At 42.8% G+C, this 15,093-nt stretch overlaps 3 protein-coding genes across 4 annotated transcripts in view; 2 read left to right on the top strand and 1 right to left on the bottom strand.

The window, feature by feature from the left end:
* LOC134667211 (protein shuttle craft) overlaps nucleotides 1–3,012 on the bottom strand; it is a 57,083-nt gene extending 54,071 nt beyond the window's left edge. Inside the window, exons 1-3 of the mRNA XM_063524539.1 lie at nucleotides 2,849–3,012; nucleotides 997–2,743; nucleotides 90–266 (exon numbers count right to left, since the gene is read on the bottom strand). Coding sequence (XP_063380609.1) covers nucleotides 90–266; nucleotides 997–2,593 — 1,774 coding nt within the window. The 5' untranslated portion in view covers nucleotides 2,594–2,743; nucleotides 2,849–3,012. The remainder of the gene's footprint in view (nucleotides 1–89; nucleotides 267–996; nucleotides 2,744–2,848) is intronic.
* A 1,767-nt stretch (nucleotides 3,013–4,779) lies between these two features.
* Nucleotides 4,780–14,772, top strand: LOC134667181 (uncharacterized). 2 transcript variants are annotated; one of them, XM_063524499.1, is made up of 9 exons: nucleotides 4,780–4,973; nucleotides 7,158–7,310; nucleotides 7,453–7,524; nucleotides 7,803–7,883; nucleotides 9,277–9,403; nucleotides 10,164–10,350; nucleotides 10,837–11,010; nucleotides 11,368–11,440; nucleotides 14,602–14,772. In XM_063524499.1, the coding sequence occupies exons 1-9, from the start codon at nucleotides 4,923–4,925 to the stop codon at nucleotides 14,755–14,757; spliced, it is 1,074 nt and encodes a 357-aa protein (XP_063380569.1). In that variant the 5' UTR covers nucleotides 4,780–4,922; the 3' UTR covers nucleotides 14,758–14,772. The 2 variants fall into 2 exon arrangements, with proteins under 2 accessions (XP_063380569.1, XP_063380570.1); XM_063524500.1 differs by having other exon boundaries at nucleotides 4,781–4,973; nucleotides 7,170–7,310.
* Nucleotides 11,845–14,101, top strand: LOC134667124 (NADH-ubiquinone oxidoreductase 75 kDa subunit, mitochondrial-like). Its single transcript, XM_063524406.1, has one exon. The coding sequence runs from the start codon at nucleotides 11,916–11,918 to the stop codon at nucleotides 14,043–14,045; it is 2,130 nt and encodes a 709-aa protein (XP_063380476.1). The 5' UTR covers nucleotides 11,845–11,915; the 3' UTR covers nucleotides 14,046–14,101.
* Nucleotides 14,773–15,093: the final 321 nt, after the last annotated feature.

Here is a 15,093-nt window from a genome sequence, read left to right as displayed (position 1 = left end):
CCCTAAGTCTAGTAAGTCTTACTAAGTCTTACAACATAACTGCTGACAATGATATCAAGAAATAGTACAATCTATAAAAAAGACATTACCTATGATGCTGCTCATGGCCCACTTTCTGATGCAGCGGAGATGCAGCACATGGTAGCAGTTGCCACACGACCAGACCGGGTCTATCTGTTTCACTCGTTCGCAGCACACCAGGCATTCCAACGTTCCCTTGTCTAGTTGCTCGGAGAGACGCTCCCGTTGGGTCAGGTCTACGTTCCCTGTTAAAAGATTTTGTGTGAAGGCCCGTCTCCATATCGCGCGACAAGCTATCGAACATTGGCAGCCCGGTATCCATTACGCGCGGCTGCCACGCGAGCCAACTCGATCATTGGCGCGCTCGAACGCGCCGCGCGACGAACCATTCAGTGTTGGTGTTTCGACGCGCGGCAAAGGAATGTTCGCGCGCAGTTGGGACAGGTGTGTATATATTTCAGTTGGCTCGCGCGGCAGCTTACATGGATAATGAGTGTCGTACTTTAATTAAATTATACGGCACTAAACAGTTTCTATGGAACAGTAAATGTAGTGATATCGCAACAGATCATTTTTTTATTTGGCTATACTTCGTTCCGAATAATTAATTTTTGTGATATAATGTGGTCGATCGTCGGATCGCCTGCCGCGCGCGTCCGCCGCGCATAAGTTCAAGATGGTGCCGAAATTGGCTCGCGAGCCAATATACAGGTTTGCCGCGGTCGAACATTGCTCGAGTGGCCGCCGCGCGATGTCGAGACGGGCCTTTAGAAACTGTTATAGATATTTATATACAGATTCAAATTCAACTAAATATGATCAATGAACTAAAATGATACTCTAGCTAGACGAATGGGGACGTCGTTAGGTGATTGCTTCTTCCTACAAAGGTTTATTTTACTATTTCTCACTGGGTATGAACAAAGTACTTTACAAACTAAGTATTAATAATAAAATTTAATTAATCTAACTTACCACCATGATCTATTTGCTTATTCCTGTTCCTTGGACTAAAAGTGGTTTCTGATCTTGAGCCTTTCGCATTCCGATCCTCCCGATTATCGAGATATCCTTTAGCAAACTGCTCATCATCAGCTCTTTCCATCGGCCTCACCCGCTGGCTTCCCGGCCAGTTCCTACTCCTGCCCGAGGCTTCTCCTCGCTCTGCTCTCCCACTCCTGACGTCCTGACTACCCTTAGCTGTACTGTTGTAGTATGTTCTATTATCAGCTTCTTTATTTTTAGACTTTTTATTTCCTCTGTCGTAACGAGAGTCGTAGCCACGGCCGTAATCACGACTATTATAGTCCTGGTTACGACCATATTCACGATCCTGATTGTAGTCGTTATTACGACTATTGTAGTCACTGTCGCGGCCGTTGAAGTCGCGACGGTTATAGTCGGAGCGCCCTGAGTCAGCACCGCGATTGCTGTCTTGGCTTCGATTGTTAGAATCGTAATTTCGACTATTTGATTCGTAGTTGCGACTGCCGCCATCTCTCTCACGATTGCTGGCGTCATAATTACGATTATTATATTCGTAGCGTTTTTTTGAGTCGTAGTTGCGGCTGTTGCCGTCATTGTTACGACTGCTAGACTCATAGAGCCGGGCATCAGAATCTGTATTCCTATTTGAGTGGTTACGGTCTTGAGAGTCATGGTTACGGTCAGAATCATTATTCCGACTGCTTGATTCATTATTGTAACTGTTGGTGTCATAGTTTCGGCTGCTCTCATTGTTACGGCTGGACTCATTTTTTTGGCCACTTTTATTTGACTCATATTTTCGACTGCTGCCGTCATTATTACGATTGCTATACTCGGCACTATGTTTATTAGAATCATAACTATAAGTATTTGATTCATATTCACCACCATCAGGATCATTTTGACTATTAAGCTCATTGTATTGACTATTAGGTTCAATTTGACTACTTAAATTATTGTTACGACCTTCATTACGCCGCCTGCGGTCTTTTTCTGGTCTTTTCTTTGATTCCTGATCATTCCGAGGTTCATTTAAGCTACGAGAACTACTTGGTTGGGAAGACTTTTCTCTCCAGTTTCCAGCAGTATGATCCTTACTTTCCGACAGTTCATTGTAATTGGAAGAGTCTTCTGGAGGACCTGGTTGCTTCTGAGTTCCCTTTGGCACAAATTCTGTTGCTGTTGCTGTGAGATTTGATTTGAATACCATTTGATTGCTATAGCTAGGTTCTGATACATTCATTTGGCTATGTGATGTTTGGAAATCTGTACCGTTAACAGCAGTTGATGTTGGATAGTATGGATTTTGAGAAGTTGAAGGCATGTTTTGGTATTCATACTGGTTGCTAGGGTAGTTTTGATACTGAGTGTTGCTGTATGAGGCAGAACTTGACGCGGCGGCGTTACCGCCTTGCATTTGAGAGAGAAACTCTTGAAAGTTTACATACTGGTTAGGTTGCTCGTAAGTAGGTTGTGTGGGGGGATAGTACTGTTGATTTGAATATTGATTGCCTAATTCACCATTCCAGGTGTTGGAGCCCTGGTAATCTTGGTTGTAAGGATAAGAGTTGTTCCACTGAGACATCTTAACGACGGTAGAAAAATATTATGAAATTATAAAGGAGGGGTGAATTGCAACGAAGAATTTAAAGCGTTTTTGCGGTTTGTTTTATAGTTTATGGATGTGTGACCACAGGCCGAGGCCTGAGGCCTCGGATTTTGTGCGCTACCAAGTCTGAAAAATAAAGAAAACCAGATATTTATCAATTGTGGTGAAATTTAAATGATGATTAATCAACGTGGTACGTTGTGCGGTAAAGAGTGAATGTTTTGTACTTACCACTAGCTTGGTTTGTTGAGCACTTTTATTTGTATATGAATTACTATAAGTAGAAAGAAAAGAAACGAAATAAATTGAATTTATTGCAAAAACTTAAGTGGTATGACAAGATGATCGGAATCGGATGAGGGGTAGGAGGTCAACGTTGACGACTGCTTGACGTTGACAGTACGCGACCGTTCGAGGCTGTATTAAAAACGACAAAAGTGGAACGCCACAAATTACAATTTTATATTTGCATTAAAAATTAACAGTTATTTAATTTGCATTCCTTTTAATACAGCTTTTTGGTGTTGGTTTCTTCGATTTTCAACTTAAAATATGACAGGATTATTTTTATATAAATAAATGAATTGTTAAACTGTATGTCTGGAACAGACCTACGTTTTTTTACCCATGTGCACAGTGAGCAGTTGTGTTTAAAATTTTGGTTATTTACGCCATCAAGTAAAAACACGAGAGGTAAAGTATGTGGAGGTAATGGTTTGATAATATTATTGTTGTATAATTTTAAACTTTATGTTCTTTTCTTTGTCCATCCCAAGGTTATCTGGAAAAAACCGCTGATTAGATTAGGAATGTGACCAAAGAATATAATACTGCTATGGGTGTGGGCATAGATTTATAAGGCAGGTGTGGGTATCAAAGAGAAGAAGAGGATATAATTGGGTATATAAGTAGGTATACACCATAATCTTACATGCCTAGATGCATTATATTTTTTGAGTACCTACCTAATACTATTAGTTTATAGGATGTATAGACATGCAAAGTAAAAGTTGATTAGTTTAGATAATAACATTTACCTAAGTACACTATACATTCAAGGTTCGTGACTAACGTATACAACTATGATATCGAATAAAATATAATATAACTGTAACTCGTTGTATAGGTACATACTACATAGGTATACTAAACGTGTTACTCACCTATCCTCCTAAGGCCCAAGGTCCTACCTATAGTACTTATTCAGTTCGATGAAATTTAAATCATGTTCAACTGGAACAGAGTCGCATTTCTTTTGTTTCTTTCAATTTTAAAACAAAACCAAAATCAACTCTATTTCCTGCACTAAACGTTCAAAATTCAGTGGCAAATTCTAGATTTTTCATTTGTATGGCTGGGCCTTAGGAGGCTATTCCACTAATGATGTGTCGTGATTGTGACTAATTTTACACCTAGGTATTTGCTATACTGTCCCATGGAGCTATTAATGTAATGAATATATGGTTTTGGATGTTGTTATTTAAGAGTATAAAATATGTAACACCGTATAGGCAGTGGCGTAGCTAGCATGGGTGGCACCCGGTGCGGAAATTGTGGGTGTCACCCCAAAATTCAATCTAAATTGTAAAATATATTTAAAAAGAGTAATTGTAATTTATGTTAAATAGCTCAGGATTTACTCCATCGCTTTCATTTTACATGATTTTACGAATTTTTATAGGTGGCGCTACTGATGTTCACGGTCGCCCCTAAATGGGTGACACCCGGGGCGGACCGCCCCCGCCCCCCCCCCCCCCTAGCTACGCCACTGCGTATAGGTACCTAGTTTTACACTAAAGCATATGCTTTATGGATGGCAAATGCGAGTGAAGTTTCCTTCAAGAAAAGAACGTACTCACATCTTAAATGCCGGCAACGCACTTACAACCCCTCTGGTGTTGCGGGGGCCGGCGAGACAAGACGGTCAAAATGGCTCTAGAAATAAGATCGTGTCAGATATTTTTGTGGTCTTCGTTGTGTAACATATTATTGCAGGTGACTGTACAACACTCTTCAGTTTTACTGAAAAAGCATTGAGCACTTAAATATCTATTTAGCTCAATCGGATATCAGGAACAAAAGGAAACGCTAAAAAACAGGACAATACCGCATCAAATAAAGCTCCTTCGCACATCCAAACAGCTATTTATTAAAAAAGTATCCACTCCGTGCCACCCGACACCGCTACCCTATTGTGAGCGTATCGCATATTTGCCAAACAAACGGTGGCCTTGGCACATTTAATCATAAGTCTCGTAAACTTGTAAGATAGTATTTACGTAGTCAGTAGGGGGATGGTCCTATCATGGGCTGCGTGCCGAGCACACCGAAGGTTCATACGGACATATCCTCACCAGTAAGTTTTTTTTTTTATGTCTTTCCCATCACGGAACAATGGTGTTCCGGACCTTTGGGAGGCGTGCGCGGAGCCGAAGCCAACACGTAGAGGCCCTTTTGACACTTTAATGAAATGTAAGGGGTACACCGAGCGGATGCTGCCCTTACCCGTGTCATGGGACGCACGCAGAGGCAGCACCCGCCAGGGTGCTGCCTCTGCGTGCTATTGAGAGTTGATTGAGAGTTGATGAAATCTAAAATGAACTAGGTTTTTGGGTGAAAGCGATGGACTAGTAAGTTTATTATTATGTTGCATGGCTTTAGCTTTAAGGATGACTCAAGCTAGAACGACCCGGGTCAGGGCCAAGGCAACCGCCAATTCGTTTTCTATGACAGAAAATAAGAAAGATAAAGAGAACTTTAAGAAAATAAGTTTCGGATGCCTCGTTCTAACGTGAGTACTTAATCTTTAATTGCTGAATAAATTGGACTTTTATAGTTGTCTTCTTCTTACACAACGCAATCTCTAATAAAAAAAAAATTACAGTCACCATCAGATATACAGGGTGTTTGGTACATCGTTTGTCAAATTAAAACGGCAGATAGGTTGAGTCATTTGCTGTGTTCTCAGGCCTAGAAATTTTTAATTTGGTGCAAAAAAATATTTTCACTTCTATGACAAGTTTTCGTAAATCTCAAATTTTTACTTGCGTAGTAGTAAAAAAAACCATGGCCAATTTTGTTTTTCTAGGCATGAGAAGATAGCAAATGACTCAAGCTATTTGCCGTTGTAATTTGGCAAACGATGTACCAAACATCCTGTATACGTAATGGGAGCGGCCAAGGTGTTCACAATATCTGAACACGCACTCTAAGCCCCCATTCGTACGGGAGCTTTTTCAACGCGCGTTAAAAAAGCGTTTGAATGACACAAATGGATAACCATGTATGTATTCACACAACAGCGGTGGCGCTTTTTATCAAGCGTTGTTGGATTTTCGATTTTAAGCCTTGGTCGTTAAGTCGAATTTAGAGTGTGGACAGAATCAAGCGCTTTTTTAACGCGCGTTGAAAAAGCTCTCGTGCGAATGGGGGCTAACGCCCTGACAATAGACGCGTGTTCTGATATTTGTGAGCGCCTTAGCCGCTCTGATATATCTGATGGCGACTCTACAAATGCTATCAGCCTCTGCCTCCGCGCTTTTGCGAAAAAAGCGTCCTGAATAACACAAATGGAAAGATGTGTATTTGTTCACACGATGGCGGTGGCGCAATTTATCAGGCGTTGTTGGATTTTCGGCTTTAAGCGTTGGTCGTTAAATCGAATTTAGCGTGTGGCGGATTCAAGCGCTTTTTTAACGCGCGTTGAAAAAGCTCTCGTGCGAATGGGGGCTTAGGGTCTTACATAGTAGGTACCTATATGGTGCATTTGGACGCCAGTCGAATTAGTGAAAGCGTTTGTTGGTTTGTATCGACGCAGAAAAACAGTGCACTCATTATTTGCATTCTCATTCGCATCGCATCGCTTCGCCAGTACCAAAACGTTATCCTGGACATTCACGTCCGTATGATCTTTGGCAGATTGAAGGACGGGCGCCTATTGTCTTTTCTGCCGCATATGGCCACACCAAACATAGGATAAGGCCCCTGTACACAGTCCAAGGGACGCAGCCATGCCGTAGAATGAGATAGCAATATCACTTGCTCCCTCTAACGTATAAATGCGTCCCCCAGACTGGCCTACGCTGGCCCAGTGTGTACAGGGGCCTTTACATATATATAAGTGCAATCAAAAATTTGCTTCAAAAACTGACACGACTTGATTAAAATATTAACATTCACATTTTCACATAACGATTTGCAACTATACACGCGTATTCGGGAAACGAGATAATCACAAGATCTAGAGACGATATAGAGATCAACTAGATTTACATTAGATATCGACTAGATGTGACTTGGATATCTTAGTCATAACTTGTCGAAATCGTTCAAGAGGACCTCCAGAATCGCGGAAACGTCAAATTTGACATAAGTATCTATCTTACAAGTATCTTTAAATTATCTATGTATATCGTAACTTGTTGAGATCTAGTAGAGATCTAATTCATTTCCCGAATCGAGCCGATAGTCTTGTCTTGATCAAATTATCATAAGCCCCCTCCAGACTATGCGCGTGTGGAGGAGGCTATACATTATATAGTTCTCCCAACAGATGGCGTGGAAATCAGCAGGCAAAGGCGAGACGCTGGTGGCTGCACTGGCGCGACTCGACGATGAGATCGCGAGCAGCGAACGCACATACCCCGCCGCCAGGCTTGCTGTGGTATCCGCCGAAGTTGCTAGCATACAGGAGGTACGAATTGTCCGCTAGATGTCGTTGTTTCTGTTGAGGCGATTTCTACATCGCGCTTAAGATGGGTCGACGAAAACGAAAATGATTATCCAAAATCATTTATTTATTCATTTAAGAATACCTAATATTTTTTATCTTTCAGGAAATCAAAACTTTCGAGGACGTCACATCTACGACGACGAACAAAGACAGCTACGCCAAGACGATCCATCAGGTAATTAGATTTATAGATTATCAATGACTAATATATTATGTTAAATCTAGATAATCGGTGTCACTAGCGCCATCTGTTCATTGCGAACCCAACTTAAACTTTAATTAGGTCAAAGATTAGGTTATGGGCTCAGCACTAATAACTACTAGCTCCGGAAAACTTATAGGTAGGTACTTACAGGCCAGTTAATGGTAGTAAAATCATTTGGTAACTAAATAGTAAACCCTTAGGCTTTTCGTCTACGAATATATACGCTCTACTGCTTACTTTTGTTCTAGGTTTTCGTCAGCTTGGACATATACAGACGTCCAGTGCTCGCGTCAGAAAACGAAGACTTCGTGGCTAATATTAATCGGAAGGTAGAATTCACAGTTCAAAAGTTGTGTCACATCAGTAATATTTTTATAGAAATTGTCGTTTTATGGTGACATGTCCATATACTATATCATTGTCTGTGCAGAGTTAGCTTGGTTCGACTCTATGACTATGAATATAATGTGGTGATGGATTTCGGGTTTGGTCAGGGGTGCGAAACTCTTCGGGCAAACTCGGCTCCATTTGGTTCGGCTCAGCAGTGCTCCGAGCATAGGCTTGACACAACTTGATGTCCCTTTGCGTGCACAGTGGCGGATTTCCCATAAGGCACAGTAGGCCCGGGCCTAGGGCGGCGAGATATTAGGGGCGGCAAATTGTGACAAAAAATTCGCTGATGATAACAAAAAATAACTCAAAATTAGGCGAGGCAACGAATTCTCAAAAAAAGTTACCTATAGAGAGAAATTCTTGAAGCACAATTTTTGACGTTGTACCTAACTTTATTTGGACTATCTAGGAGGTGAACATATCAAAAGTCCCCGGCCTCCACACTTGTGCGCGAATCGCGGCGCGAAGCCGCGAACGCGAGTGTGGCGTCGATTTCGCATATTGTTGACGCCTTCACGCCTTGTTCCCCGTTTATAGGGTTCCGCCGTACCTCAAAAGGAAAAATCGGAACCCTTATACTCGTGCGTCTGCATGGCTGTCCGTCTGTCATAGCCTATTTTCTCCGAAAGTGCTGGACCAATTAAGTTGAAATTTGGCACACATATGAAAGTTTTTCAAACTATCGTGTTACATATCAAATCAAAGAGCTCATTGTAAGAATCTCAAATATTTTATAAATAGTTAACAGTTATTCAAGAAAATTGGCAAAAAAAATGTTTTTCTTATGCTTCTTTTTTAGATTTTTTGAATGTTTTTTAGGTACATAAAAAGTCAATGTTATTAGTAAAACTGTCACTAAAAATGAATAAGTATTTGCTTATTTTTTTCGTAAAACCTACGTTCCTGTCACAAGGACGTATAGTTTCTGAGATATAAATAGCGAAAAACCACTTTACTTTTGATATGTTCACCTCCTAACGAGTTCAAAAAAGTTACTAAGTAAAAAATGTGTCCCAAGCATTTCCCTCTATAATATATCTTTTCGTTGCCTGATCTAAATGTAGTCAATATGATGGATGCTGATGCTGAGAAAGGGGCGGCTACAGGGCTTGGGGCCTAGGGCGGCAAAGACTGCAAATCCGCCACTATGCGTGCACGACCACAGATAAGATAATGGCTTGAATTTTGACAACCCAAAATAGTCGAAAGGGATATATATATATATATGTTATATTCATATATTAGAAACGGACAGCATGATTCGACGGTTTTGTAGAAAGTTTCCTTTCTGCACGGTAGTACTACTATTTATTCTGTGGTTTGGTTCAGGAAATGCGTCGACTGGAGCTGAGCTGGTTACAGACACGGCTGGGCGAGCTTCAACGAGAGCGACGTACGCTACACGCTCAGATTCTGCGCACGCGCTCCCTTTATGCGCAGCTGCAGCAGCTACTAGGTAAATTTTATATTAATTCTGGTCATATTAGAATTTAGAATCGGATAATCTACAATAGAACAATTAACTAAGGTTTATAATGGTTCACACTGTCTTGGAACCTGTGCTTGGAATCAAACAAAATTCTGTAATCTAAGGTAGTGGTTCCCAAAGCTGACTGGGCTCTGACCCGCCTAACAAAAACAGCTAAATTCGGGATCCACCTCCCATTTCAAATAAGGCGCATAAAATATTATTAGTAACGGCTCTTAACCCGATCGGTCGGCATCTCGGCACCGTGACTTTTTGGCCTACCAATCTCAATGAAAAAAAAACAACGGGTTGCACTCTGGGAGTGCCGGCAGAAGTGAAAACTCAACGACATTGTAAGTTTTTCGATGGTCACGTATCCGTCTTACGACGAAGCGTCTTACATCTTCGTCAAAAATTAATAACAGCGCCATCTAGTGCAAAATGCAGCAAACTATTTTTTCCTCATCACAAAAAGTGCACAGCGCCGCTAACCACTCACATCCAGATATTTTTCAGTGACCTCTATTATTATAATAAAATAAGGGTGACAGCTGTGGCCTATTTTATAAAGCTACAAGTTACAATTTACAAGCGGAAGTCTCGTTCTAACACATCGGGTTAGAAAGAGACTTCCGCTTGTAAATTGTAACTTGTAGCTTTATAAAATAGGCCACTGGTAGCTACAGTTACTAAAAGCAAGTAAGTAAAGAAGTTCACTTCAAAAATCCTCGTTTTGTGTTATTTGCAGATAGCGTCTGGGCTAATACTCTACGCCCCGGCACGCCGCTCGAAGACGCGCTATCCCGCGCGCGCGGGCTGCGAGACGCGCTGGCGGCCGTGAGCGCGCGCCTCCGCGCCGCGGCGGAATACGCGCATGCTGCGGTGCGGTTGCTAGACGACGCGCTGCCGGCTTGGAAGCTTAGCGGCGTGGGCAAGTCAGTGTCTAAACACTCTAAACCCCTATAGGCAACCTGTAAGAACGGTGCTTAAAGACGCGCTATCTCGCGCGCGTAGCTTACTTACGGGACGCGCTAGAGGTTGTATACCCGTGCGTGTGGCGGAATACGCGCGCGGTTGCTGGACGATGCGCTACCGCAGTTACCGGCTTGAAAGGTTAGCGGCGTGGGCAAGTCAGAGAATTAATTGTTGGTTTACTAGTCTTTTATTAGTACTGTTAGAGACAGCATAAAGGAAGGATTCAATCTGATGGGAATACTGGATAAAAAGTGAGATGACTGAAAAAAGTCTGTTAGAATTTTATTCGTATTGTAGTCAGATTTCTTTGGGTTCGGAGTTCTAAAAGCCGTCACAGAACAAAGAGATATCTCTTTCTCGCTCTCACTTATGGGTGCGGCACACCAAGGTCGCTGTGCGGTGCGGTAGTCTATATTTCAAACATTTCTCTAAATTTTTATTTGTAGAACGGGTTGGGAGCGCACAGCAGCTTGCGCTGACGCATGCAGACTATTCGTCCAAGCGCGATGTCTCGAACGCGGAGCGCGGCGCGTACTCTCAGCGCCCGCAGCGCCCCGCGCCGCTCGCGCGTTGCGACTAGCGCTAGACTACGCGTTCACAGATACTTCACATGACTATAAGTAAGTAAATAGTGTGTCTACTGTAAAACCGGCTCGAAGCATAGGGTGTAGACTAGTCGTACATGTTTGTTGCCTCGAACGCGGAGCGCGGCGCGTACTCTCAGCGTCTGCCGCTCCCCGCGTCGCTAGCGCTCACGACTAGCGCTAGACTACGCTTTCACCGACATCCGCTTTCCCATGACTACAAGTGAGTGACTATTTGTACAGGCGATTACGTGATCTAAGGTTCTACCGCGAAAAAAAACGAAATTCCTCTTCTCTATCGCTCAATTCGCTCCAATATGCAAGAGTAATTCAGAGAATTAGAATTTCGTTATTCGTAGTAGGCCCTCTGGCTAATTAGGAATTTGTTTTCAGGTACCAAAGGGCTACGGAGATATTCGTACAGTTTAAAGAAGCACTCGTGCAGATGATCAACTCCATTCATCAAGTAAGTGAATACATAATTACCAGCAATCATAGAAAATTACCTATCTACTAACCTAACTTTTTTTACTTTCATAAAACTCAGTATCTAGCAGTCACCATCAGATATATCGGAGCGGCCAAGGTGCTCACAAATATCTGAACACGCCTCCGTTGTCAAGGCGTTTAGGGCGCGTGTTCAGATATTTTTGAGCCCCTCGGCCGGTCCGATATATCTGATGGCGACTGTATCTACGACTTTAAATAGTCTGGTTGACATCAAACTGCGCAATGGTCAAATAAAACCTATCTTACCTAAGCTTAACCTATATTGACAAAAATGAAGGCCTGTCGAAAAAAATAAAAAATAATACTTTACGTCGTGTCATGTTTGTACTTTGTGTCATTCCCTGTTAGGTACATGTCAATTTTACATATCAAACGTAAACACAACAAGATTTTATATTTTAAATTATACTTAGGCACAACGTGTTTGAACAATGTTCAAAACGTCTAGAAACTTATTAAAACGTCACATAATAACTCTACAAAAGAGAAAACAGCAAACTGGAACAACACCTATATTTATAAATGGAAAACCGGTATCAGTGCCAAGTTACTACAGCATCCTTCAAGCCTGCCGCAGCGAGGGCATTGCCATGCCGAGCTTCTGCTACCACGAGCGGCTCTCCGTTGCCGGCAACTGCCGAATGTGCCTCGTCTCGGTAGAAGGCATGTGGAAACCACAGATAGCCTGCGCTGTCCAGGTCGCCAAGAACATGAAAATACGAACCAACAACGCCATCACTCTCAAAGCCCAAGAAAGCGTCCTCGAATTCATACTAGCTGACCATCCCCTCGACTGCCCAATTTGCGACCAAGGAGGCGAATGCGATCTCCAAGATCTATCGATGAAGTTCGGAAACGATCGCACGAGGTTCACCGAAATACACTTCACAGGAAAAAGAGCCGTCGAAAGCAAAGATTTAGGACCTCTAATCAATACCGAGATGAACCGCTGCATACACTGCACTCGGTGCATACGCTTCGCGTCTCAAGTCTGCGGGCTCGACGTCCTAGGCTCAACTGGTCGCGGACACGACATGCTCGTAGGGACCTACGTAGACAAAATGTTTCTTTCTGAACTTTCGGGTAATATAATCGATTTGTGTCCCGTTGGAGCGTTGACATCTATACCTTATAGGTTCAAAGCTAGACCGTGGGAATTGAAAACGACAAATTCGATCGATGTGACGGATGCTACGGGTACAAATATTGTACTTAACAGCAGATACAATAGAGTAATAAGAGTGTTGCCTCGCGAGCACGACGAGATCAACCAGGAATGGTTGTCGGACAAGGGTCGATGGGCCATAGACTCTACAGAGATGCAACGATTAGTAACACCGATGATTAGATGCGGCAACTGTCTAAAACCCGTCGAATGGGACGTAGCATTGTGTGAGGTTGCTAGAATAATTTGTCGAACTGACTCCAATAAAATAATGGCCATAGCTGGTCCCCATACCAATGTGGAAACCCTGGTAGTTGCAAAAGATTTTCTCAATATGCTCGACAGCGATAATACTTACACCGAGCGAAGCATGTGTTGCACCGACTCGGAGACAGATATAAGGGCTGCTTATGGGTTGAATATTAATATGAAAGATGTTGCATCCGCAGACAAAATACTATTAATCGGTACCAATCCCCGTTTCGAAGCTCCCATATTAAACACGTGGATACGTCAGGCATACAGGACCAACGAATGTGACATCTATGTAGCCGGACCGGAATGTGACTACAACTACCATGTGACATACTTAGATGGCAATGCGTTGGCTTATGCGGATTGTTTTAAAGGTGCAAAGAGACCCCTGATATTTGTAGGTGTTTCCCAGCTCGGTACGCCTATGGGCTACCAACTTATGTACGATGTGTACAAGTACGCTAAAAAGTTTATGAATATTAAGGATTGGCCAGTCATACACGTAATAACTAAAGAAGCCAGTTTTGCTGGTGCTTTAGAGGCCGGATGGAAACCGAATGCGCTGCAGGCGCTGAGTGCACTCAACCCGAACGTGGTCATTTCTCTAGGAGCGGACGAGGTTTTCTACAACTGGTGTCCGCAGGAGGCGCAGGGTGGTTGTAGTGTCATTTACATCGGTTTTCAAGGTGATCGCGGCGCTCAGTATGCGTCGGTGGTGTTGCCAGGCTGCGCGTATACGGAAGCCGGGGGCACATACCTGAACATGGAATGCAGGTCGCAGTACGCGTACCCGGCGGTGTCTCCCCCCGGGAAGGCTCGTGTTGATTGGAAGATCATCCGGGCTATTGCAGAAGTGTGTGGTTTCTGCATGTCTTACAGTGACATAGCGGGTTTGAACGTGAGAATGGGTCAAGTGAGCCCCATCTTCAACTGCCTGGGTAACTTCCAACCGAAGGTGTTCATGGACTGCATTATGTCGATGTGTAAAAGCGTGTCAAATACGAATACAAAATTGGATGTTTGCATGAAGACTCTGCCAGACTACTATTGCTCCGATGTTTTCTCGAGTAACTCGCGCACCATGGTAGAAGCCAAGAAGGCAGCTACCAAGTTTCTGACGATGCCCTACAACAAAGTCTGATGTAGCTGGGATTTGGTAAATGAAACAAGAATTTAAATAAACAAATAGTCTTTAAATACTTGAGTTGTATTTTTTTCCCGTTTTACTTTTATTTGTGATCATTTGAGAAGTTTCAAATATTTTTAGCATAGCAACCACTTACGAGTCCAACATTTTGTCCTATTGAATATTTAATCTGTGTGCCTAATTTCATCACAAACGAACTACTAACATCATAAACATCTACAGGATCACGGAGTCACTACACCCGGGCAAGTAAACTTTGTCAGTAAAGAAAGGCGCGAAATCCATGATGTAAGATCGATACTTCGCGCCTACATTTTCTAATTTGCCGTTGTTTTCTACTGACAAAAGTAGCTTGCCAGAGTATAGTTAACCAACTACACTCTGGTGTAGTGGTGGTGGTGTGGTGGTGGATTATTAAAGTTGACAAGCCGATAATAGTCGTTTGTTCCTTTCCGACGTATTGGTATGATGGAAAGGGACAAACGATTATTATCGGCTTGTCAACTTTAGTGAAAGTTTATGAATAAGGGGGTTATTTTTCATCACGCAGGTACTCCTCACCAACCTGGAGAACCTCGCCCTGGCGGCGAAGGACGTGAAGGAACGGCGACGGGAACTGCGGGCCGCGAGAGTCAACGCCATTGCTGGAAAGGGATTAGCGGATCTCCGATATGAGCCTGCTAGCTTGAAGACTGCTTTAAATTAGGGCTATTCAACTATACAGGGTGGCTATAAAATAACTGCATTCTCGTTGCCCGGGCGGTTTTGGGATTCGCGAAAAAAAATTTGGTTGTTTCATACATTTTGGCTGGTCCATTTTCTATGGGAGGGTAATTTTTTTTGCGCGTTTTCGGGGTTAGTCCGATAATAAAAGTTGCTCAGTATAATCCCAAAACCTCCTGGAATGCAGTTATTTTTAAGCCGCCGTGTATATACTCGTATTTCGTCAGCGAAATATTCCAAGTTAATGAGATGAGCATAAGCGTCAGCCACTCGGCCCTGTGCACACAGGTTGCGTGGGCGTAGTAGTTCTCGTGCGCAT

Source organism: Cydia fagiglandana, chromosome 9 (genome assembly GCF_963556715.1).
Source record: "Cydia fagiglandana chromosome 9, ilCydFagi1.1, whole genome shotgun sequence".
Taxonomy (NCBI): Eukaryota; Metazoa; Arthropoda; class Insecta; order Lepidoptera; family Tortricidae; genus Cydia; species Cydia fagiglandana.
This window is presented reverse-complemented; position numbering and strand designations above follow the sequence as displayed.